General features: G+C 48.6%; 1 protein-coding gene across 1 annotated transcript in view; it reads left to right on the top strand.

Annotated features, from left to right (window-relative positions):
• The window catches only part of RBM27 (RNA binding motif protein 27), a 104,992-nt gene extending 91,689 nt beyond the window's left edge, over positions 1 to 13,303 (top strand). Inside the window, exon 21 of the mRNA XM_073575260.1 lies at positions 13,008 to 13,303. Within this exon, the coding sequence (XP_073431361.1) occupies positions 13,008 to 13,094 (87 nt within the window). The 3' untranslated portion in view covers positions 13,095 to 13,303. The remainder of the gene's footprint in view (positions 1 to 13,007) is intronic.
• The last annotated feature ends 10,199 nt before the right edge of the window (positions 13,304 to 23,502 follow it).

Raw genomic sequence — 23,502 nt, 5'->3', positions numbered from 1 at the left:
ATCCTCTCCTGTGTGATACTGTCTGCTGAGCCGTGTATCTAATCCTATCCTGTGTGATACTGACTGCTGAGCCGTGTATCTAATCCTCTCCTGTGTGATACTGTGTGCTGAGCCGTGTATCTAATCCTCTCCTGTGTGATTCTGTGTGCTGAGCCGTGTATCTAATCCTATCCCGTGTGATACTGGTCTCCTGAAATACTCTGTGCTGCTGTCACCCTGCTCCTCCGCCATATATCTCCCTCTGTGACCCCCATAGACCAGCACACTGCTCTCCTGAAATACTCTGTGCTGCTGTCACCCTACTCCCAGAATCCTTGCTGCCTGCCATCCTCGGTGACCGAAGACCCCATTCTTCTCCTCAGATCCCGTCCTGGCGATGTGTGAAAGCGAGGCGACAGGGGCCTGATATATGGTGGAAGGAGCAGGGCGACAGCAGCACAGAGTATTTCAGGAGAGCAGTGTGCTGGTCTATGGGGGGCGCCCTGTTCGGTGCCAGGGATTATACATAGAGCGCTGTGTTTTATACACATGGATGGACGATCTGCTTGTCTGCTCCACAGAAATCCAGGAAACATTTCTGCTGATTGATGGCCTGTTCTGATCCAGACTTTGCATGCAAAGACAGTCAGTAACTTTGCAGGCCCCATCAAAATGGCAGCTCACTGTGTTCCTAGATGTCATCCTCTCTTTTCTCTTAGCAAACACCCAGAAGGGGAGGAGAGGAGTGACATCACACCCATGTCAGCAGATTCCGCCCATAATTACTGCAGTGCAGTAATGTGAGATAGTTGTACACTAGGTTTTTGTGCCAAATTTCAGTAGCTGCTCCCCCTAGTGTTAACAAGTGGAAATGCCAAACTTTTTAAAATTATTTTTCATATTTTACAAAATTAAAAACATAATATTTTTTAAGACAATGTAAACATTAATTCTTCACATTTTTTCATTTGCTGAAAAAAAATTTTTTGGATGGCACCTTCCCTTTAAAGGTTATTCCCATTTCCAAGATCCTGTCCCAATATGTAGTAGGAGTAATAATATTAGCAAATACCTCGGATTAGAAATGCTTTTCCGAATTGCTATGTCCCTAACCCCACGTGCAGCGCTTTGCGGTAGCTTAGATATCCATGGTTACGACCACTAACAACTAACGGTAATGAGTAGTCATAATCATATGAGTAGTCATAACCATGGATTCCTAAGCTACTGTAATGCCCTGCACATGGAGTAAGTGACATAGCGAATCAGAACAACTATGCTACATTTGTGATCTGAAGAATTTGCTAATAATAATATTACTCCTACTACATATTGGGATGGGATCTTGGAGATGGAAATGCCCCTTTTAACCCCTTTCCGACATTGGGTGTAATAGTACGCTGATGTCGGACATCCTCCCTTTGATGTGGGCTCCGGTGGTGAGCCCACATCTTTCCCTGGGACATGTTAGCTGTTTTGAACAGCTGACATGTGCCCGCAATAGCCGCAGGTGGAATCGCGATCCACCCGTGGCTAATTAATTGGCTAGATGCCACTGTCAAACGCCGACAGCGGCGTTGAAATGGCGCTCCAGCAATCGCACACCGTTGACCCGCGTCACGTGATCGCGGGTCCATGGTGTGCCTGCATGACAATCAGAGGTCTCCTGGAGACCTCTATGGTTGTCGGTGCCAGATTGCTGTGAGCGCCACCCAGTGGTGGGCGCTCATAGCAAGTCAGTAATTCTACTACATAGAGGCGATCTGACAACGGCCTTTTATGTAGCAGGGCCGATTGGGCTATGGCACCTTCTAGTCTAGTCTATGGAGACTATTGAAGCATGCCAAAAAAAATGTTTTTTAAAAAATTAAAAAAAAAAAAATACAATTTCAAGTCATCCCCCCGCCCCATTCAAAATAAAACAATGAAAATAAAATCAAACATACACATATTTGGTATCGTTGCTCTCAGAATCGCCCGATCTATCAATAAAAAATGAATTGACCTGATCGCTAAACGGCGTAGCGAGAAAAAAGTCAAAACGCCTGAATTACGTTTTTTTGGTCGCCACGACACTGCATTAAAATGCAACAAAACGAGCAATCTTTTTGTATCTGCACCAAAATGGTATCATTAAAAACATCAGCCCGGTGCGCAAAAAATTAGCCCTCACCCAACCCGAGATCACGAAAAATGGAGACGCTACGGGTATCGGAAAATGGCGCTTTTTTTTTTTTTTTTTTAAAGCAAAGTTTGGAATTTTTTTCACCACTTAGATAAGAAAAGAACCTAGATATGTTTGGTGTGTATGAAGCTCGTAATGACCTGGAGAATCATAATGACAGGTCAGTTTTAGCATTTAGTGAACATGGTGAAAAAAAACAAGTGTGGGATTGCACTTTTTTTTGCAACTTCACTTGGAATTTTTTTCTTTTTTTTTTTTTTTTTTTTCCCCTCGAGTACATGACATGGTAAAGCCAATGTTGTCATTCAAAAGTACAACTCGTCCCGCAAAAAATAAGCCTTCACATGGCCATATTGACGGAAAAGTAAAAAAGTTATGGCTCTGGGAAGAGGGGTAGCAAAAAACAACGCAAAACCGAAAAAAGCTCCGGGGGGTTAAGGGGTTAATGGTATTGTCATGGTGATCACGTAAAAAATATATAATCCCCTCCAACTCCACCCCCACAAAATAATGAAAAATTGTTTGCCAATAATAAAGGGTAAGTTTTTTTTTTTTTATACAGTTACAAAAATAAAGTACACAGATTTGGTAATGGTCTCCAAAACTATAGTGTATTATTTAACCCCAACAGTGTACACTGTGAAAAGAAAAAACGTTTTTTTATCATCATGTTGCACAAAATGTAGAATTTGTAGTGGAATAGAGCACATGTAAAAAAAAAAAAACTATCAATGAAATTAATTTTGTCCCGCCATGAACACAAGCCTCACAGTGTGCCATTATTAGAATTTGGCATTCTCACATGTGGCGTTGCTGCAGCGGGAAGAACCCACTGAAGAAATTTGTGGGATGTATGTCTAAAAGTACAAGTTGGGTACAATGTACTGGGATCAAAGTTGGCATATTTGCACCCCTGTGTCATGATCACGTGTGTCAGGACGCAGATGATACCGCAAGGCGAACCCATAACACACGTGACCCTGGATACACCGCCTCCAGTGGGGCGCATTTAAATAATAACACGTGCAGGTGGATACGCCGCCTCCACCTGGCGAATTTAGGTATTACACGTTATACATACAATAATCAAATAATAACGGGGGAACCTGGGAAACTTTAACAATGGTGGGCCCTGCGATAGGGAATGGGGACATGGAGACCTCCTAAGCTCCCCTGAGCCAGTGTCCCTGCACTCCTTACATTCCCTAAACAGGCTCCGCACCTGTCGCCGCACGCGTACCTTAACGCCCTTGCTCACCCTGACCCTAAACCCTCACTAGGGAATGGGTCGGTGCGGAGACTAATCCCACCACTGCACTAATAACACACATGAGGAAAGAGACAATACAGGGGAAACACCACTTAGCTTTGCTCTGTTGCGTGCGCTCCCAGCAACAGAGCCCTCCACCTGAGTGCATCTTCTCCTCCACCCGGATCCATCACCATAACAGGATCCTTCACCTTAGTGCAACCTTGGAGCAGAGTCCAACACCAGTTGCAGCTGCTTAGAACCAGAGTCCCAAGGATGAGTTCAGCTGCTGACACGAAGTCGAGCATGCTTGAGCCCAGCTCAGCGGCCAAGTCCCACATGGTGAGTGCCACTCTCCATAGTCGCCACTCCACCAGCCCATGCAGACACTTCCCGCTGACACCATCACTGCGACTCCACCACGCCATGCCAGCCCTTCGTCTAGACACCATAGCTGAAACACATCCCCCCTGGCTAAGCTGCGCAGGACTCCTCACCAGCTCCATCCTTCATCCAGGCTCTCCAAAAACAGAGTGAACACAAACTCACAATATCACAGGCAGTGATTGCACACCTCTAGCACACCTTTATAGGGAGTCACACCTGATCCCTAATTGAGTGAACATTAACCTAAACCTAAGGTGCGATACCGCTAACCACCACCGGGGACAGTCAAAACATCTTTGAACTCAACCAAAGTAAAAAAAGTTCACTTTGTGCTTTTAATACCGCCAGATCCAACACTGGATCATGACACCCTGGAGTCAAAGTCTCTACACCTGTAGATGAATTCCCAGAGAGGTAATTTCCAAAATGGGGTAGTTTGAGAGGTATTTCTCGTTCGCCTTATTGGGGGACACAGAGACCTTGGGTGTACGCTGCTGCCACTAGGAGGCTGACACTATGCACAAAAAAAGATAGCTCCTCCTCCACAGTGTACACCCCACCGACCGGCAGAGAATTCCTCAGTTTAGCTTAGTGTCAGTAGGAGGTGGACACGGGTCTTTTATTAGACCCATATCTACCTCGTCGTGCGTCGTTCCTTTTCAGGTTCTACGGAGGGATACAGAGTGAAAAGTCACATCTGTACTCCCACATGGAGTCTGCAAGTACGGCATGTACTGCCACCCCGTATCCTTGCAGTTCTCCGCGGCAGGACCAGCCAGACGGACGCCGACACCAAGACGTGCCAGCGACTCCAGGGGTCCTTGTCGCCAGTCTCCCTCCCACTCGCCTACCAGAGCCTGTCGGTTGGATGAGACGCAGGAGTTCTTCAGTCCCAGGTAACGGATCGGGGATGGGTGAGTATGGATTTTTTATTTTTATTTTCCTGGCTGCCCATTCCCGACGGACAGGGGGTGCGCCTCTTCAGTGGCACAGGGAGCGGGCGCTGCGGTCGCTCGCAGTCGCCCTACGCCCATAGGCACACCATGCTCCATATTGCTGGCCCCCGCGTTCCCCCCTTCCCTCCCCCCTTTCTGGGGACAGGGAGTACAGGGCCTCTTCCTTCTTCCCTTGGACGCGGCTTCCGGCGGCGGCGGCGTCCTTTTTCCGACCTCCGCGCCGACCCCCTGCTGACAGGCGGCCGCCGCAACTAATTTAGGCCCCGGCTTCAGTTCGGGCCTACCGCTGCGTCGCGGCCACGCCCCCCGCCCCTTTCTTCTAAGCGGGCTTCTCTCCCGCTCTTCCCAGGCCCTCCCACCGCCTGTCCTTCACCTGCCCAGCCTGCTATTGGCTAGAGGGCGGTGAATTTTAACCCTACGAGGTGCTCCGCCCTCCCTCCTCTCCTAAGGCGCGCTTTTTCTCAGGACGGCACCATTTTCCCAGCCTGTTAGCCGGGCACCAGCTCCTCACTGGACAGCATCTTTTCCAGCTGGTTTTTTCGTTCAGGAGGTCTATCAGCCGGATTTCACTCTGACCTGCATCCACTGACAGGTCGCAGAGCATCGCTTCTGGGGACACCGGACCGTGAGTAGCTCTGCACTGCAGACTGACCCTTCTCCGCCCTCTGTCCCCCAACCTTCCGGCATTACCTCAGCTTTTCACTATGTCTAAGTCTGATCGTACCCGCTCTACCGCTCCCCCCTCCACTTTAGTCAAGTACTTTGCATGTTCTTCGTGCAATCGCAAACTTCCCTCAGGCCAGTCCACTCCCCTCTGCCTGGATTGTAGCAATCCAATTCAGCCTGACGCCGTCCAGGAGCCATCTGCGGCCCCAGGTGAGAGTGAGCCCCCCATGCCTGGCTGGGCCTCCTCGCTATCTCAATCAGTGGCAGACCTCACCAGGGTGTCTCAGTCCCTGGTGGCCGTTCTTGATAAGTTGCCCCTGGACTCTTCAGCATGGCCAAGCAGGTCCCAAATTGTTCCATCTGAATCAGCCAGCGGTAGTCGCAAAAGACCCAGGCAAGATTCCCAGCCGGAATCCTCTCCTAGTCCCATCTCACCGCATAGCCCTTCTCACCAGTCTCCCTCTCGGGCCTCCTCTCCCGAGTCAGGGGAAGCGCTTTCGGACAGGTCATCTGAGGGGATTTTAGAGCTGGATTCAGACCAGGATGCAAGCATGAAGGTCACAGTGCAGGACCTCATTGCTGCGATCCATCATACCTTCGATATTGCTGACTCCCCTGCGAAATCCTCAGATCAGGAGGTTTCGTTCAGACGGGCAGAAACTCCCTCCAGGGTTTTTCCTTTCCATTCCCAGTTTGGGAAAATTTTTACCAAGGAAAGAGAGGATCCGACCAGACGCTTTCAAAGAGGAAAACGTCTCGGCGTACTCTACCCATTTGCTAAGGAGCTCACGGACAACTGGTCGGCCTCTCCCTCGGTCGATCCGCCCGTGTCCAGGCTATCCAATAACACGGTTCTCCCGCTTTCAGGCGTGGCGTCCCTAAAGGATTCTAATGACAGGATTATAGAATCCCTGGCGAAGTCTGCCTTTGAAGCGGCTTCAGCGGCGGTGTGTCCAATTTTTGCTTCATCCTGTACAGCAAAGACCATAGCCACGTGGGCAGACGACCTTCGGCAGGGCATCTTAGATAAGGCGCAACCGGAGCATTTGGCCAATCTCGCCAATCAGATCTCCCATGCTGGGGACTATCTTCTCTCCGCTTCCTTGGATGCTGCATCCTGTGCAGTTCAGGCGTCAAGCAACGTTATTGCAATTCGACGCACACTTTGGCTAAAGGCATGGCAAGCGGACTTGTCTTCTAAAAAGTCCCTCACTAACCTGCCTTTTCAGGGGGTGCGCCTCTTTGGGTCCCAATTGGACCAGATTATTAAGGACGCCACCGGAGGCACGAGTTCTCTCCTCCCTCAGTCCAAGCCTCGCAGACCCCCACTAAGGCGTCAGTTTCGACCCTTTCGGACTTTCCGCCGTTTCAATACGGCGGACAACTCCTCCAGCCAACAGAGGCCGCAGGCTCGCCAGGAGAGAAGGAAAGTTTCCTTCAGACCCACTCCTTCCTGGCGACCCCACTCCTCCCAGGGCAGACCGTCCAGATCTAGATCTGGACGGTCTACTTCAACATGACTATCATCGGGCACGCGAAGGGTCTTTCCAATTGGGAGGTCGACTTCTTTCCTTCAGGGACGTTTGGCTGGCCGCCGTGGAGGACGCCTGGGTCAGGGAGGTCGTATCCTCAGGATACAAGATAGAGTTCGTCTCTCTCCCACGGGATCGTTTCTTCGAATCCCGGCCTCCAAAGGATCCAGCCTTGATCCCGGGGTTCTCTACAGCTATCGCCGCTCTCCTCAGTTCCGGGGTGATTGTGCCCGTTCCCGAATCGGAGCGCTTCACGGGGTTCTACTCGAACCTGTTTGTAGTGCCGAAAAAAGACGGCGCGGTTCGACCCATCTTGGATCTCAAGCTGCTCAACAAGAGGGTCCGTCTTCGCCACTTCCGCATGGAGTCGCTTCGCTCGGTCATCGCCTCCATGGAGGAGCAGGAATTCATGTGCTCAATAGACATCCAAGATGCCTATTTACATGTTCCAATCTTCTCCGGACATCAGAAGTTCCTGCGCTTTGCGATTCGACAGCACCACTACCAGTTTGTCGCACTGCCCTTCGGTCTTGCCACCGCTCCCAGAGTCTTCACGAAGATCATGGCTGCATTGATGGCTTTGTTGAGAGTCAGAGGCCTCGTTCTTTTCCCGTACCTAGACGATATTCTGATCAAGGCTCCCTCATTCCAACAGGCTCACCAAAGTTTGTCAATCGTCCTGGACACTCTTTCCAATTTCGGGTGGATCGTCAACAGGAAAAAGTCCTGTCTGGTTCCTACACAACGCCTGGTCTTTCTAGGTCTTCTGTTCGACACTCGTCGGTCAAGGGTCTTTCTCCCACAAGAAAAGATTCTCTCTCTGCAGCAGGAAGTACGATCGCTGCAGACCTCGCGATTCCCATCCCTCCGTACAGCCATGAGGGTCCTGGGAAAGATGGTCGCGGCGATAGAGGCAGTTCCCTTTGCCCAATTTCACACCAGGCCTCTCCAGCAGGCCATTCTGTCGAAATGGAACAGGTCGCCTCGGTCCCTGGATCGCCCTGTCCATCTTTCTTACCGGATCAAGCGGTCTCTCAACTGGTGGTTGTCGTTACCTCTCATTCTATCGGGTCGATCCTTCCTTCCCATTCACTGGCAGATAGTAACCACAGATGCCAGTCTCCTCGGTTGGGGTGCTGTATTCCGCAACCACACTGTTCAGGGTCGATGGTCGGATCGGGAATCAGCGCTACCGATCAACGTTCTGGAGATTCGAGCGATCCATCTTGCTCTGGTCCACTGGGAAAGGCTCCTCAAAGGACTGCCGGTACGGATTCAGACAGACAACGCCACAGCGGTGGCATATGTCAACCGCCAAGGGGGAACACGGAGTGTTTCAGCCCTGGTGGAGGTGTCCAAGATTCTTCGTTGGGCGGAGATTTTCGTCCCGTCAATTTCCGCGGTTCACATTCCTGGCGTAGACAACTGGGCCGCCGATTTTCTCAGCCGCGAGGGTCTCGCGGCGGGAGAATGGTCCCTACATCCGGAAGTGTTTCATCTGCTCTGCCTTCGGTGGGGAACCCCGGATGTAGACCTCATGGCGTCTCGCCTCAACAGGAAAGTCCCACAATTCGTGTCCAGGTCTCGGGACCCTCTGGCAGTGGGCGCCGACGCCCTGGCCGTTCCTTGGTCCCAGTTCGAACTTCCCTACCTGTTCCCTCCTCTGCCTCTTCTTCCCAAGCTGTTGAAGAAGATCAAGGCAGAAGGACTTCCGGTCATTCTCATCGCCCCGAATTGGCCCAGAAGGTCTTGGTTCGCGGACATTGTCAACCTTCTCGCGGACGCCCCCTGGAAGCTTCCAGACAGAACAGATCTGCTGTCTCAGGGTCCGATTTGCCACCCCAATTCTCGGCCGCTCAATTTAACGGCGTGGCTGTTGAGACCGAGGTTCTGAAACGAGCAGGATTTTCCGACCACGTAATTCAGACCATGATCCGAGCCAGAAAGCCATCATCTTCCAAGATTTACTACCGTACTTGGAAGGCCTATTTCACTTGGTGTGAGACCAATAACGTCGCGCCCATGTCCTTTTCGCTCCCTTCAGTCCTAGCGTTTCTTCAGGCAGGATTGGATGCGGGGCTTGCCCTCAGTTCACTGAAGGGTCAAGTTTCGGCGCTGTCCATTCTGTTTCAGAAAACGTTGGCTTCCCGTCCTCAGGTTAAGACCTTTCTTCAGGGCGTGGCTCACACGGTCCCGCCGTACCGGGCACCCGTGGATCCATGGGATCTTAATCTGGTTCTTGAGGTTCTGCAAGGTCCGCCCTTTGAACCCCTCAGGGATATTTCCCTTTCTCTCCTTTCTTGGAAGGTAGCCTTTCTGGTGGCCATCACCTCCGTCCGGCGCGTGTCGGAATTGGCAGCTCTTTCATGCCGCTCTCCCTTTCTGGTTCTCCACCAGGATAAGGTAGTTCTGCGGCCTCCGCCCTCGTTCCTTCCGAAGGTGGTGTCCTCGTTTCACCTCAACGAGGATATCGTGCTCCCGTCCTTTTGTCCGAATCCAACTCATCCCCGAGAGCGGTCCTTGAACAAGCTGGACCTGGTTAGGGCGGTAAGAGTCTATCTGTCTAGGACGACTTCCTTGCGAAAGACAGAGTCTCTTTTCATTATCCCTGATGGAGCGCGGAAAGGTCACCCGGCGTCAAAAGCCACCATTGCTCGCTGGATCAGATCGGCTATCCTGGAAGCCTACCGTGTTAAGCGTCGCGGAGCCCCTCCGGGTATCAGTGCCCACTCTACTCGAGCAGTGGGTGCCTCCTGGGCGGTGCGCCACAGAGCTTCCGCACTGCAGCTTTGCAAAGCTGCAACATGGTCATCGGTTCACACGTTTGTGAAATTCTACAGAGTCCACACCTACGCTTCGGCGGACGCCAGCCTAGGTAGACGGATTCTGCAGGCCGCGGTGGTGAGTCCGCTGGCCTGATGGAAGTTTGTTTCCCACCCCAGGGACTGCTTTGGGACGTCCCAAGGTCTCTGTGTCCCCCAATAAGGCGAACGAGAAAACAGGATTTTTGAGTTGCTTACCGTAAAATCTGTTTCTCGGAGCCTTCATTGGGGGACACAGCACCCTCCCATGTTTTACAGCTCCTGTTATTACTTTGGTTGAATGGTTACAGTTGAGTTGTTTATGTTGTCAACCTATTCTGTTACTTCTCCTACTGCTTTCTCACTAACTGAGGAATTCTCTGCCGGTCGGTGGGGTGTACACTGCGGAGGAGGAGCTATCTTTTTTTGTGCATAGTGTCAGCCTCCTAGTGGCAGCAGCGTACACCCAAGGTCTCTGTGTCCCCCAATGAAGGCTCCGAGAAACAGATTTTACGGTAAGCAACCCAAAAATCCTGTTTTCTGATGTTCTGGGACACTCCCAGAGGCAAACGGCACTCTCTCTTCCCAAGCACTTGTGTGTGCCCAAACGGTAGTTGCCGTTTCGACACCTCAGGGGCTCTGGTGATGTGACATGGCACCCACAAACTATTCTGATAAAATCTGCACTCCAAAATGGTTCTCCTTGCCGCCTGAGATTTGTGTGTTGGTGTACTCCGCTTCCCCCCATGAAAGCTAAAAAATGACTAGAATGTGGCTAGAGCAATATTGTAATGGAAATATAATTGTTCGCTTTCACGGCCAACTGTTATAAAACTCTCCTGAATCACCAAGTGGTTTAATATTCTCAGCACATCATTTAAATTAATTTTTTGAGGGGTGTAGCTTCTAAAATGTGGTCACTTGTTGGACGTGTTTTGCTGTTTTGGCACTTTCCGGAGCTATTCAAATGCGACATGGCATCTGCAATCTATCCCTGCCAAATAGTGCTCTAAAAATCAAAAAGCGCTTCTTCCCTTCCAAGCTCTGCCATGTGCCTAAACATTACTTTCTAATAATGTATGTGGTATCGGTGTGCTCAGAAGAGAGTGCAGAACAATTTGAGGTCATTTTCTCTTATTCCTTTTTATGAAAATTACAAATTTGCATTAAAGCTACATTATTATGGAAAACACTAATTTTCATTCTGCTTTGCGTTCTTGTTAAGCACCTGAAGGGTTAAAGGAAATCTGTCACCCACCAAGGAAAACAATATTTAAATGCTGATATAGGTTTAATCTGCAGGTAATTAGTCAGGCCTGGGTCAGACTTGCGAGTGCAATGCGAGAAACTCGCATGAGTTTCTCCCCTCAATACCCGGCACTCAGGACCGGAATGTGTGGCTGCATGTCTTTCTATGCATTCACACACTCCAGTCCAGAGTGACGGCGGCAGTGCCGGGTATTGAGGCGAGAGACTTGCGCGAGTTTATCGCATTGCGCTTGCAAGTGTGACCTTGACCTTAGGATGCTGCCCGCTTTACTGATGGCACGGCTTCCAGGAGAAAATTAACTTCTTTCCTCCCAGGAGCCACCTGCTATCAGTCATGGGGGGTGTGCATGAAGTGGCTACTTTTACACCTCCCTAATGTTGTGAGTGGCCACTGTATGCACGATTGACAGCTTGCTCTGCACAGACGTTCTGCAGAGCTCACTGTCAAAGTGCTGGAACATGCTTTTACAGCCACCACTCACATTGTGAGCGGTGACTAGCTGCTCTGCGCACGCTCCTGGATTGAACCAAATTCATTTTCAATAAGGGTGCTTTCACCCTGTGCTTTGTCATATGTTTGGATGTAAGCCCCGATGGAACCAACAAACACCCCACACACCCTCCCCTTTTTCCCCATTACGGTCATAATGGTATTCGGGTGTAGTCGACATGAGATTTGTTGAGCATCATTTTCGGGTGTATAGGCCTGCTGAAGTCAGGCACTCGGATGCAGTCTACTGTGTCTGTGTGTCTGCCTCCAGTAGGTGTATACCCCCGAAAATGATGCACATCAGAGCACACGTTGACTCTACTCTGCCTGCACCATTATAGTCAATGGCCCAGTTGGCGCATACGCCTGAATCCTGGTTTTGGGAGGTTGGACGTAAGCCTTGACTGTACCACTGAACGGTGCGAAGAACGCAGTGCGAAAGAACCCTAAGGCTGAGTTCACACGTGGCGTTTTGTTCGCGTTTCCGCGGCGGTTTTAACCGCAGGATTTTGCCTCGAAAACGCGAAAAATAAGCATCCCATGCATTCCTATGGGATTCCACAATGCTGTGCTAATGCTGCGGTTTTTACCGCGGCGGAATCGCTTCGCGGTAAAAAACGCAGCATGCTCATTAATTTTGCAGAATCGCGGCGAACCCGCACCCATAGGAATGCATTGTTCTGCTTACTTCCCGCATGTGGCTGTGCACACCATGCGAAAAGTAAGCAGAACAATTGCGGATGGTACCCATGGTCCGGAGGAGAGGAGACTGTCCTCCGGGCTTTGGGTACCATATCCCTGTAAAAAATAGAGTTTAAAATTAAAAATATTGTTATTCTCACCTTCCGACGTCCCGCGCAGCCTTCCCGCCTCTCTCCACGCTCCCGTTCCCAGTAATCCTTTGCAAAGATGCCTGCGATGACGTCCGTTCTCGCGGGATTGCGAAGTCTCGCGGTCATTCGCGCGACATCATCACGTACGTCATCGCGGGCATTTTCGCAAAGGATTACTGGGAACGGGAGCGTGGAGAGAGGCGGGAAGGCTGAGCGGGATGTCGGAAGGTAAGAATAACACCATTTTTTATTTTATCTTTTACTACTGATGCTGCATAGGCGGCTCAATAGTAAAAAGTTGGTCACACTTGTTAAACACTATGTTTGACGAGTGTGACCAACCTGTCAATCAGTTCTCCAAGCGATGCTACAGATCGCTTGGAAAACGCTTGCAAAATGCTAGTTTTTCCACGGGAAAATCGCGGGAAATTAAAATGTGATTTTCCCGCAGAATGGAATTCCGGAACTCTCACGGTATTTTCCGCGAGAGTTTCGCTACGTGTGAACACAGCCTAAGGGTCACTCTAGATGATGGTCTGTTTTCAGAATAGACCTGCTCAAAATTATACCAAAGCAGAAAGTTCCAGTCTTGCACTGAATTGTCAGGTTCCCCTTTATCCTCCATCCTCCCCGTGACCCCCTTTTTTTTTTTTTCGTCAGCAAGAAGCAGAGACGTCCGACACATTTCTTCATGAAGATGATGATGAGGATGAAGACGAAGATGAGTCACGTTCCTGGAGAAGATGAAAGCACCATAAAAAAAGCAAAACAGAGAAATGTACATAAAAGTTAATTTTTTTAAGACATGTTTACTGACATTTTTACTATAGTAACATGAGGAAGGAAGAAAGTGTGAACCCAAATGAGCCAATTATTTTCTCCTAGTCACAGGAAGCATCTCTCTTGATTGTGTAAATCATTGAATTGAATGCTTTTTCTATGAAAGCCAAAGGCTAGAGACTGTTTGTGTTTATTATCGTTCTGTTTTTTATTTTAATATACATGGTCCTACATAGAGAGTAGAGCGATAAATATTTTTCGAATTCTTTAAAGTTATAGTTTTATGAAATTGCTAGAAGTCTACCCACTTTAAAAAGATGCCCAGCAGCTTAGGCATTTATGTCCCGCGTCCCATAAAGTGCAATCCTTTATCAGTCATATCCCTGCAAATTAACATTCGGACAATATTCTACAAGACTAAACTGCTTTATAATTTGGTCACCCATATCATTGCATCTAAGGCTCTAAAATGGACATCAATAACCTGACTACTTGTGCCAAACGTGGCTTTCTGTTTTGCTGTATGAGCTCCAATGATTAGATTTCCTTGCTATAGAGTGCATATACTGAGTGTATTTTCCGCTACTCTGAACCTTAGTTTTGTATGTATCATCTGCCAAAGGATTCTTTGCCACCATTGACACTAAATCAGTATATGGTTCTGAGGGCTAGGCTAGGGTCTGGCTAACACAGGTCCAACTACCGCCCAGTTCTTCATCAGGGCTAGGCTATGGTCTGGCTAACACAGGTCCAACTACTGCCCAGTTCTTCATCAGGACTAGGCTAGGGTCTGGCTAACACAGGTCCAACTACTGCCCAGTTCTTCATCAGGGCTAGGCTAGGGGTCTGGCTAACGCAGGTCCAACTACTGCCCAGTTCTCCATCATCTAAGACATATGTCTCGGGTGTAGTTTTCTCAGTGGTGACATATTGTATGGGTGGTTTAAGCTGCTCTGCCTCTTGGAAATACATTGTCATGAAGGGAACCTCTTACAAGGGAGAAGTATTAACAAAGTCTTGGGTAGCATTGAAAAGACCACCTGTATTTATTACACACTCATGTTCCCTACACAAGAGGCCATAGGTGGTGACAAGATTGAGCCTCTAGGAGTAATGTTTTCACTTTGATACAAAAGTCATCAGAATATGGCATTGCAAAATCTTCCTTCACTAATGTGATATATGTGTTGGAAGGTGATGAAATGTACACAGTAATTTAGTTGGGTCCAATCCGAGTCATAAGCTGTTATTTTTTTCACTTTGGCTGCTTTGCCCCCTTTTTTTTTTATTTTTTGTTTTGTGCTAGTTTTCAGAATTAAAACCTATTGATTGTAAGAAGCGAGTTTCTCCGGAACCGCTGTCACTGCCAGGCCCTTATTGGCATTGCCAGTGATGTCTTGAAATCTTTATATATGATAGAAGGAAAGGGAACGGGGGGACAAAAGATTTATATATTATGTACAGATGTTTTCTTAAGATGTATAATTTTGTACATAACTTTCTCCTTTTGTGTGTAGTAAGTTAGAAATTAAATAGATGCCCAAAAAGTTTTATTTTTTCTACCTACAATAGAGAGGAAAAGGAGACCAACCAAATAATTGCCTGTCGGCAGCAAGTTCTGGTCTGTGTCCACAGCTACAGCGAGCTAAAGCCTTGTCACAAATAATCCTAGTTTTCATACCAGTCTAAACTTACACAGCTCCTGTTTACGGTATAATGTTTGGAAGCCTATACCGTAAACTATTGAAACGATATACCAACAAGTCAGTCTCTTGATCCTATGGTAAACCACCTCGCTGTATTGTTTTTCAGGATGATGTGATGCTAAAATGTGGTGTTCACCTGAGGACCTGTTATTTTGTGGTCCACCTATTTAATGCAGCTGTACTGAAATGTCTGAAATTTTATTTTTGTTGTTTCTCATTTCTTCAAAGGTTTCTATGGACGTGTGACATTGTTAAGATAAGTCATCAATATGAGATTGGTGGAGGTGCTAGGTGTCAGATTTTCACCAATCCACTGATGGCTACTCCAGCAGAGGAGGAATAGGAGCTATGCCTGGTACCGTTCAGTACGGAGGAATAGGAGCTATGCCCGGCACCGTCCAGTACATATTGAATGGAGCTGTGCAGTGCATCTCTGTTTATTGTATTTACATCCAGGCACCACCAAAGCTAATAACAGCTGATTGGTGGAAGTTCCCGGTATTTGACTCCCACCTATCTGATACTGATCACCTATCTGAAGTTCAATATCACATTCCAAGAGAACCTCTTTAAGGCTGGAAGCAGACTAACGTATGGCATCCGATGCGGTATGCTAATGACACTCGTCTCCAACTCTGCTGCGGGCGTGAGCCGATTGTCAGTGCACTGTGCTCCGATCCTCTCGCATGAGAGCATTGCAGGACAGGTGCAGAGGAGATGGAGAAAATGATTTCTCCATCGCTGGTGTCAGTGGGAATAGCACTGCACTCGGGTGACATGCGCGTGCAGTCCGATAGACTTGTAGGGGTGCGAGTGAGCCAAGTCTCACTGCAGTTGTTTTCTTATACCGAACTGGCATGAGAAAATAATCTGAGATCTGAGCTACCCTATAGAATAACATTGGGCCGAGTGCTATGTGATGTTTTATTGCATAGCACTCGGCCATGTTATACGGTAGTGTGACTCTGGCCTAAAGATGACTTGCATGTACGCAATCGGCACATTAATATTTAGAGATTGATGGTATGTTCCTGTATTGATAGCATTGAAATGCTACTCCACAGTGGGGTGGGCAGAGTGGTTTCTTCACCTTTTTTATACAGATGGGCAGTATGTGAATGTATGTGTGTACGCACAGAGACCACCATTTAATTTTGATTGCCACTATTGCAATTTCGAGTGCCTTACATGAAACCAATCACCGTTTTACAAGACAGGTTTTTACTTTGTTTCTAAAGTAAAAGTACTTTTTCAGTTAACCAGGGGAACTAAGCGCACAGCTGTTCCAGTCCCAAATTCTAAGCTCTTTTAGTCTTTCGCCCTTTTAGTCTTTCTTTTTTATTACAGAATTAGCACTATGTGGAGGACAAATGTCAGTGTATTGATTTGGTTTTGAACTTAGACTGCTGTTGTACAGTTTAGTGTCAGCTTGAAAAATTCAGTTCCCAATAACTGGTTAATTATGCATTTCATCAAAGTCTTTCTTGAAAAAATAGTAAAAATTTTAAAATATTTGGAAATGCTTTTCTGAATTAGATACTTATCTAAATATTTGGCTCCCACATGAAACTGTGCATTGGCAGCCTAATTCCCAGACGTATACATGTAGTTTTTGGCCAAAAGTGAATCGTAAGAGATTGAGCGGTATGAAAGTCTTCAGTTTGTTTTTTTTGGGAGAGGGGCTAAAACTGCTTTAAAAACTTCACCAAACACTACATGCATAAATGGTAAATAAAATGTTTTTGGTGCCCTTTTTTTAAAAACTTTTTGTGAAAAAAAAAAAAAACACAGCAAAAACTGCACAACAACCCCGTGCTTTATAAAACGACACAAAATGCTTGTTCACAAGACTTATTTTTCCAAAAAATAGTGTAAAGGAAAAGTAGACTTGGCTTTGGGAACTACTTGGGATCCGCTATTGTGTTTCACAGACCCATTCAAAAATGAAAACCCCTACCTGGCTGCTGTGGGCAACTTCTTCACTTTGCTTTTCTACTATTTTGATTACTTTGCCTTTTTATGTCTCTGGAACTGAAATGAATAGAGCTGAGCAGATCGAATCGCCTGATTTCATCAGTAGTCTGTGAATGCTGGATTGGAGGCTTATGAGTCTCTCACCTTCGGGACCCCCGCTGCAGCTTTTGATTAGGGATGTCATATGTGCAGCATTCCACAATGATGACCTTACACCAGTCCTGGCTAATCAAAAGCTGTGCTGTGGATTCTGGAAGGCAAGAGATTTGGGAGTCCCGCTAATCGATCCGCCTATCTGTAGAAATGGTTTTCTTTAGGATTCTTATCAAGTCTTTTTCAAGATTTCTCAGCTGCTGATATACTTTTGGGTTGTATTCTGCATGTTTGGAATAAACATGCACTTTTACAAATTCACGGTTCTTGTATGTTTTATGCCCTTTGACAACATTGTGTAAAAATGTGCAGTGATGAACAACTTTTGAAATGTGTCCACTTTAATGTTAATATTCTTGTATGTGTGCATCTTTCCTGATGACTGAAAATATTGGAATGTACCAGCTTAAGAAGCAAGGGCATTTCTTAAAAAGGGACTTCATCCCTTGCTCTTTGCAGTTCAGGGTGAACCGGGGTGAAGAAGTTCTTTGTCAGGCTAGTTTCACGAGTGTTCTAGCTAGATAAGCTAGCAGCATCATTGTGATCAATGGTGTGTACAGACCAGGATTTGTTGTCCTCGTACACGGGCAAGAAATGAGTTCATATTGCGCTTATGTGAAACAGACCTAGGAGAACTCGTGTGGAGGATCATGTGGCTAGGTTTGGTTCTTCTGATGTACAGTATACTTGTATTATAGTTTTTACAATATTGTGAACTTGTGTCATAGTATGATAGACAATATTGTTGAATTTCTAATTGTTTATACATTTAAAAATCATCCTATGTAATGTTTGTTTTATTGACTTTTTTTTTTTCAAGCTGAATTTCTTAAAGCATGTTCACTTTTGCAATAAAGAAACATGGTTCAGTGGTTCAAAACAAAGATATCAAGGCGAAAAAAAAAAGATAAAAAAAAAGAAAATATTAAGATAAACATACTACGCAGTCACTGAATTTGGAACGAATAAGAACCACTCCAGAAATTTTACAGCTAAACATGTTGTCGTGTCCCTTTTTTTTTTTTAGATCGTGTGCGCGCTTACATTGGGTAGGTGGGTGGGCTAGCTGCAGTTGTTTGTTGTCAAGGGGGGGTGGTGTTGAACGATTTTCTCGTGGACTGGTTGATTGTTTCTATTATTAGCTATGTGCCACCACTTCATGTCAATCTATTATACTTTGGTAAGTGCTATTACTAGTGATGAGCGAGTATACTCGTTGCTCTGGTTTTCCTGAGCATGCTCTAGTGATCTCCTAAGTATTTGGAAGTGCTCGGAGATTTAGTTTCTATCGCAGCAGCTGCATGACTTGCGGCTACTTGACAGCCTGTATACATGTGGGGATTGCCTGTTTGTTAGGGAATTCCCTGTTTGTTAGGGAATTCCCACATGTATTCAGGTTGTCAAGTAGCCACAAATCATGCAGCTACGGTGACAGAAACTAAATCTCCGAGCATTTCCAAATACTCGGAGATCACCCGAGTATGCTCTCTCATCACTAGCTATTACCAATACCATAATTTCTCCTACACCTCATTGGGGGACACAGAGACCGTGGGTGTTATGCTGCTGCCACTAGGAGGACACTAAGTAAAACAGAAAAAAAGTTAGCTCCTCCCCTGCAGTATACAACCTCTCGCTGGCTGGGATTTCTCCAGTTCTTTACTTAGTGTCTGTAGGAGGCACTTGGGTCTAGTTTCAGACCCCACCGTTTTTATTTTATTTTTGAATTTTCTGTAAATTATTTTTTAATTAACGGAGTGAAGGGGGCGACGTTTCCTTTCTACGGCCCCCTCTCCCCCGAACCAACAGGCAAGCACGTGGAATAACCCTTCACGTACACTTTCCTGCAACGAATGGGGCTGATTCCTCTGACGATGGTTCCCTTACGGTCGGTACTCCACGGATACGAGGGCTAGCGCAAAAGGAACGTAGCACCGGCGGCCCCCCCTGCTTTCAGCGCTCGGGTAGGCCGCAATTTCACTAGTGCCGCCCGCGCTAATGTCGCTGCCCCCCCTCTTGGCGCCTCTTAGAAGACGCGCAATTCTAATCTCGGGGGCCATGTCCTTTTCCATCAGTGGCCGTTAACCCCTTCAGGAGCCCTAGGCCTGCTCTGGACAGCCGGATACCGGGTGACACCACAGGACCACAGCTATTCCTCCCGGGGGACACAAACAGGACCTGGTAAGCTGCATCTGCCCTCAGATTAAAGCTTAACCCCTTCCCGTCACATTCCCTGCAGCTGCAGACAGACTGCTGTTAACCCTTTCAGGAGTGCTATGCCTCAATTTCAGGAGGCTAAATGGGCGGTTAATAAGCACACCGGTTTCTTTATCGCTTCATTAGGGGACACAGATTACCATGGGTGTATGCTGCTGCTGCTAGGAGGCTGACACTCTTCCAAAAAGGAAACTTGGCTCCTCCCCGGCAGTATACACCCACCGACAGGCACCAAGTACCTCAGTTTGTGCTTAGTGTCTGTAGGAGGCAGACCGGGATCTCCCCAGATCCGCATTTAACGATTCCTTTTTTCTCTTAGGTTTTGTGTGTGTGTATTAATCTTTTCCCATTTATTTTTCAGACTCGGCTCCGTGAAACGAGGTAAATGTTCACCCTGCTTTCCCATATCACGCGGCTGAGCGAGCAGTGTAATGTTATCCACATCGCAACTCTCAGGACCGCGGGCAGGACCTTTTCCCTATCACCCTCGGGTGCTGCGCGCTGACTACAGGTGGCAGGTCCTAGCCGATTCCCCTCCTCATCCCTCTCCCGGGACAGGGCTGAGAGGAAGACGGCGGTGACTCTACCCTGCTGGCAAAGGGTTGGTGCCGTCTTCTGCACTATTCGGACATAGTGCGGGGCAGAGGACTTTCATTACCAGCGCCCCCCCTCATCGCGGGCCCCTGTGGTCATCTTCAGGGAGCATGTGGACGCCAGGTAAGCAGCCTGAAGGCTACCATCAGTCCCATGCTCGCCCCACATAGAAGTCAGTGAGGTTGGCGCCGCTGATAGCAGACATTGTCAGTCTCCTATTGAATTTCCCGCCCATTCGTTTGCAGGCGCGCGCCTCTCAGCTCCCCCACGCCGTCAGTCAGCAGCAGTCAGTGGGTCCCCTTCCTCATACCTCCCTCCTCTGCACGTCACAGGCACCGGGTTCATCGCTTCAGGATCAGGGACTCCGGGGGCAGAAACCGGCACAGCCCGTTTTTACTTTCACTTTCATTCCGGTTCATGCCCTCTGCAGAGCGTGCGCTTTGTTGGCACCTTTTATTAGCCCATCACAGGGCTACTTTCTGTTCATAGATCCTCAGCCTCCTGACCTGCCCCCCCGCAGTCCATAGCCAATCGCGCAGCGCTGCCGCCCAGCACCGCCCATCTCTCTGAGACCTCGTGTGCGACACCACGGATCTCAGCTTGGGGGACACAGCTGCTGTCTGCTGCGCATCAGATAACGGTGCTGGTCACGGTAGGTTCTTAAATTTCTGAGCCCTAATTCTAGCTCCCTCGGCAGTACTCCCCTTACAGATACTTGCCGCAGTAATACTGCAGGCCTCACATATGCCCAACCCTGCAAGGGCTCCTTACCCTAGACCCACCGCTACCCAAAGCGAAAGTGGGCGTCCGGTCAGTCTCCCTTCTGCCCGTCCTGCAGTCCTTCCACGATGTCTGCCCCACCCAAGCACCTCGAGTCCCGGGATGAGTGCACTCCCCCTCCCCCAGAGTGAGCTGTGGCAGTGTCTCAGTCGGTCTCTGACCTGACTAAAGTTTCTCAGTCCCTGGTCCAGGTCTTAGAATGACTACCTCAGCTATCTTCTGCCACCTGTGCTCCGACCACCTCTCACGGTGAGTCGTCTGCACTTGACCGCGACCTCCACAGGGACAGGCCGGGTAGGATTTTTAGGAAGCGCGTTCTTTCTAGCTCTTCCAGCTCGCAAGGTCCGTCTGTTCCACCCAGGCTGCTTTCCTAATCTCCCTCGTCAGAAGACGACCTTAGGTCAGACAATGATTCTCAATCGGGATCTGACTCAGAGGCAGACAACATGTCTAAAACACAGGACATGGTCGATAGTCTCATCGGCTATTTTCCAGACGCTCAAAATAAAAGATACGGCTCCCCTTCAGGACGGCTCTGTCCCCTTAAAACGAGCGAAGCCTCCCTCCCGAACCTTTCCTAATCACAAAGAGTTTGAGACTACTTTAACCAAACACTGGGAACACCCTGAGAAGCGTTTCTCAGGCTGCAGGTACTTAGACATCCTGTATCCATTTGATGCGGACCTTCTTACAAAATGGACTAAAGCCCCCGAAGTGGACCCACCAGTTTCCCGTCTCTCCTCTAAGACGGTTCTATCCCTTCCAGACGGGGCATCCCTGAAAGATCCAACAGCCAGGCAAATAGAATCGCTGGCTAAATCAATTTTTGAAGCATCCGGCGCGCCTCTCTGCCCTATTTTCGCCTCTGCCTGGGTGGCAACTCATTTCAGCTTGGGCAAAAAATTCTTCGCAGGGGCATCCTATCGTCTGCCCCTCAGGACGAGCTGGCAGATCTAGCAGACCAAATTAATCATGCGGGTAAATACCTTTTGGCCGACTCCTTAAATGCGGCTGGGTGCGTAGCAAAAGCTAACAGCAACATAGTAGCTATACGCCGTATCCTTTGGTTGAAGTCATGGCCTGCGGACACCACCTCCAAGAAGTCGCTCACCAACCTGGCATTTCACGGCTCTAGACTCTTTGGCGCCAAGCTGGATCAGATAATTTCTGATGCCACTTGTGGTAAAAGTACCTCCCTTCCTCAGTCTCGGCCTAGATGGTTTTTAAACAGGAAGGCTCCTCGACCGTTTAGGTCCTTTCGCCCCTTCTCTTCCGCAGAAGGATCATCCCAGCAGGACCGGCCCTCTGCCTCCAGAGATCGCAGAAAACCATCGTATAACTCATGCTCCCACTCCGGTAGATTCTCCTCAAAGTGACTGGTCACCCCCACCTGGAATTTCTTCCAGGGTGGGAGGCAGGCTCTCTTCTTTCATGGACGCTTGGCTGTCCGTGGTCGACGACGCTTGGGTCAGGGAAATCATATCCGGATACAAAATCGAATTTTCTTCCCCCCCCCAAACAGTCGCTTCTTTCTTTCCCGACCCCCAAGACAGCCGTCCTAGACCCCAGGGTTCCTTCAGGCCGTCTCCTCCCTTTCCGCCAGAGTTATCGTTCCCGTTCCTTCAAACGAACGGTTTTCAGGGTTTTACTCGAATCTCTTCGTAGTCCCGAAAAAAGACTGTTCCCTTCGCCCAATCTTAGACCTCAAGTTGCTCAATCGCCACGTGAGGATCCTCCACTTCATGATGGAGACCCTGCACTCGGTGATAGCCTCGATGGAACCCGGAGAGTTCCTCTGCTCTGTGGACATACAGGATACCTATCTTCATATCCCTGTTTGTTTGCAACATCAGAGATATCTCCGCTTTGCGATTCAAGAAAATCACTATCAGTTCACGGCCCTCCCCTTCGGCCTAGCCTCCGCTCCCCGTGTCTTTACGAAGGTGATGGCAACAGTCATGGCCATTCTTCACTCCAGGGGGATTCTCATTATCCCTTATCTGGACGATCTGCTGATCAAGGGCTCGTCCCGTCAGGACTGTCTCCAAAGTCTTCAGATAACTCTGGATACACTCTCCCATCTCGGATGGATAGTTAACAAAGAGAAGTCCATCCTGCACCCTACTCAGCGTCAGACCTTTTTGGGCATGGAATTCGACACGAATCTAGCCCCAGTGTTTCTTCCGAGGGAAAAATTTTCAGCCCTTTGCAAGGGGATCCGGTCCCTGAAACGGTCAAGGCCCATTCCCCTTTGGTCTTGCATGAGGGTCCTGGGGAAGATGATAGCTTCCATGGAAGCAGTGCCTTTCGCACAATTTCACACTCGTCCCCTCCAGCTGTCCCTCCTTTCTGCCTGGGACAAGACTTCGGTTTCTCTGGACCATCCCATACTCCTTCCTCTCAGAGTAAGGCAATCTCTGACTTGGTGGACAATACCGGCATCAGTTCTACAGGGAAGGTCCTTTCTCCCGCCTCAGTGGCAAGTCCTCACCTCCAACGCCAGTCTTCTAGGATGGGGGGCGGTTTTCCATCGGAAGACAGCCCAATGGCGCTGGAACGCCCAGGAGACTCTTCTTCCCATCAACCTCCTGGAAATCAGAGCTATCTTCCTTGCCCTCCTCTGCTGGCAGCCTTTCCTCGTAGGCAAACCAGTCCGCATTCAATCGGGCAACGCCACGGCCGTGGTGTACATAAACCACCAGGGTGTTACAGCAGGCAGGTAATGTCAGAAGTGGCAAAGATACTGCGTTGGGCAGAGCGTTACGTTCCGACGATCTCCGCCGTTCACATTCCAGGGGTAGAAAATTGGGCAGCCGACTTCCTAAGTCGCCAGGGGCTGGCGTCAGGCGAATGGTCCCTTCACCCCACAGTCTTTAACCAGATATGCCAGTGTTGGGGCACCCTGGACGTCGCTCTCATGGCATCTCGGATGAACCGCAAAGTTCCTCGCT

This window comes from Dendrobates tinctorius, unplaced genomic scaffold (assembly GCF_039654945.1).
Source record: "Dendrobates tinctorius isolate UK_male_01 unplaced genomic scaffold, ASM3965494v1 ptg000043l, whole genome shotgun sequence".
Taxonomy (NCBI): Eukaryota; Metazoa; Chordata; class Amphibia; order Anura; family Dendrobatidae; genus Dendrobates; species Dendrobates tinctorius.
Note: the sequence above shows the minus strand (reverse complement) of the source record. Positions and strands in the feature narration are given on the sequence as shown.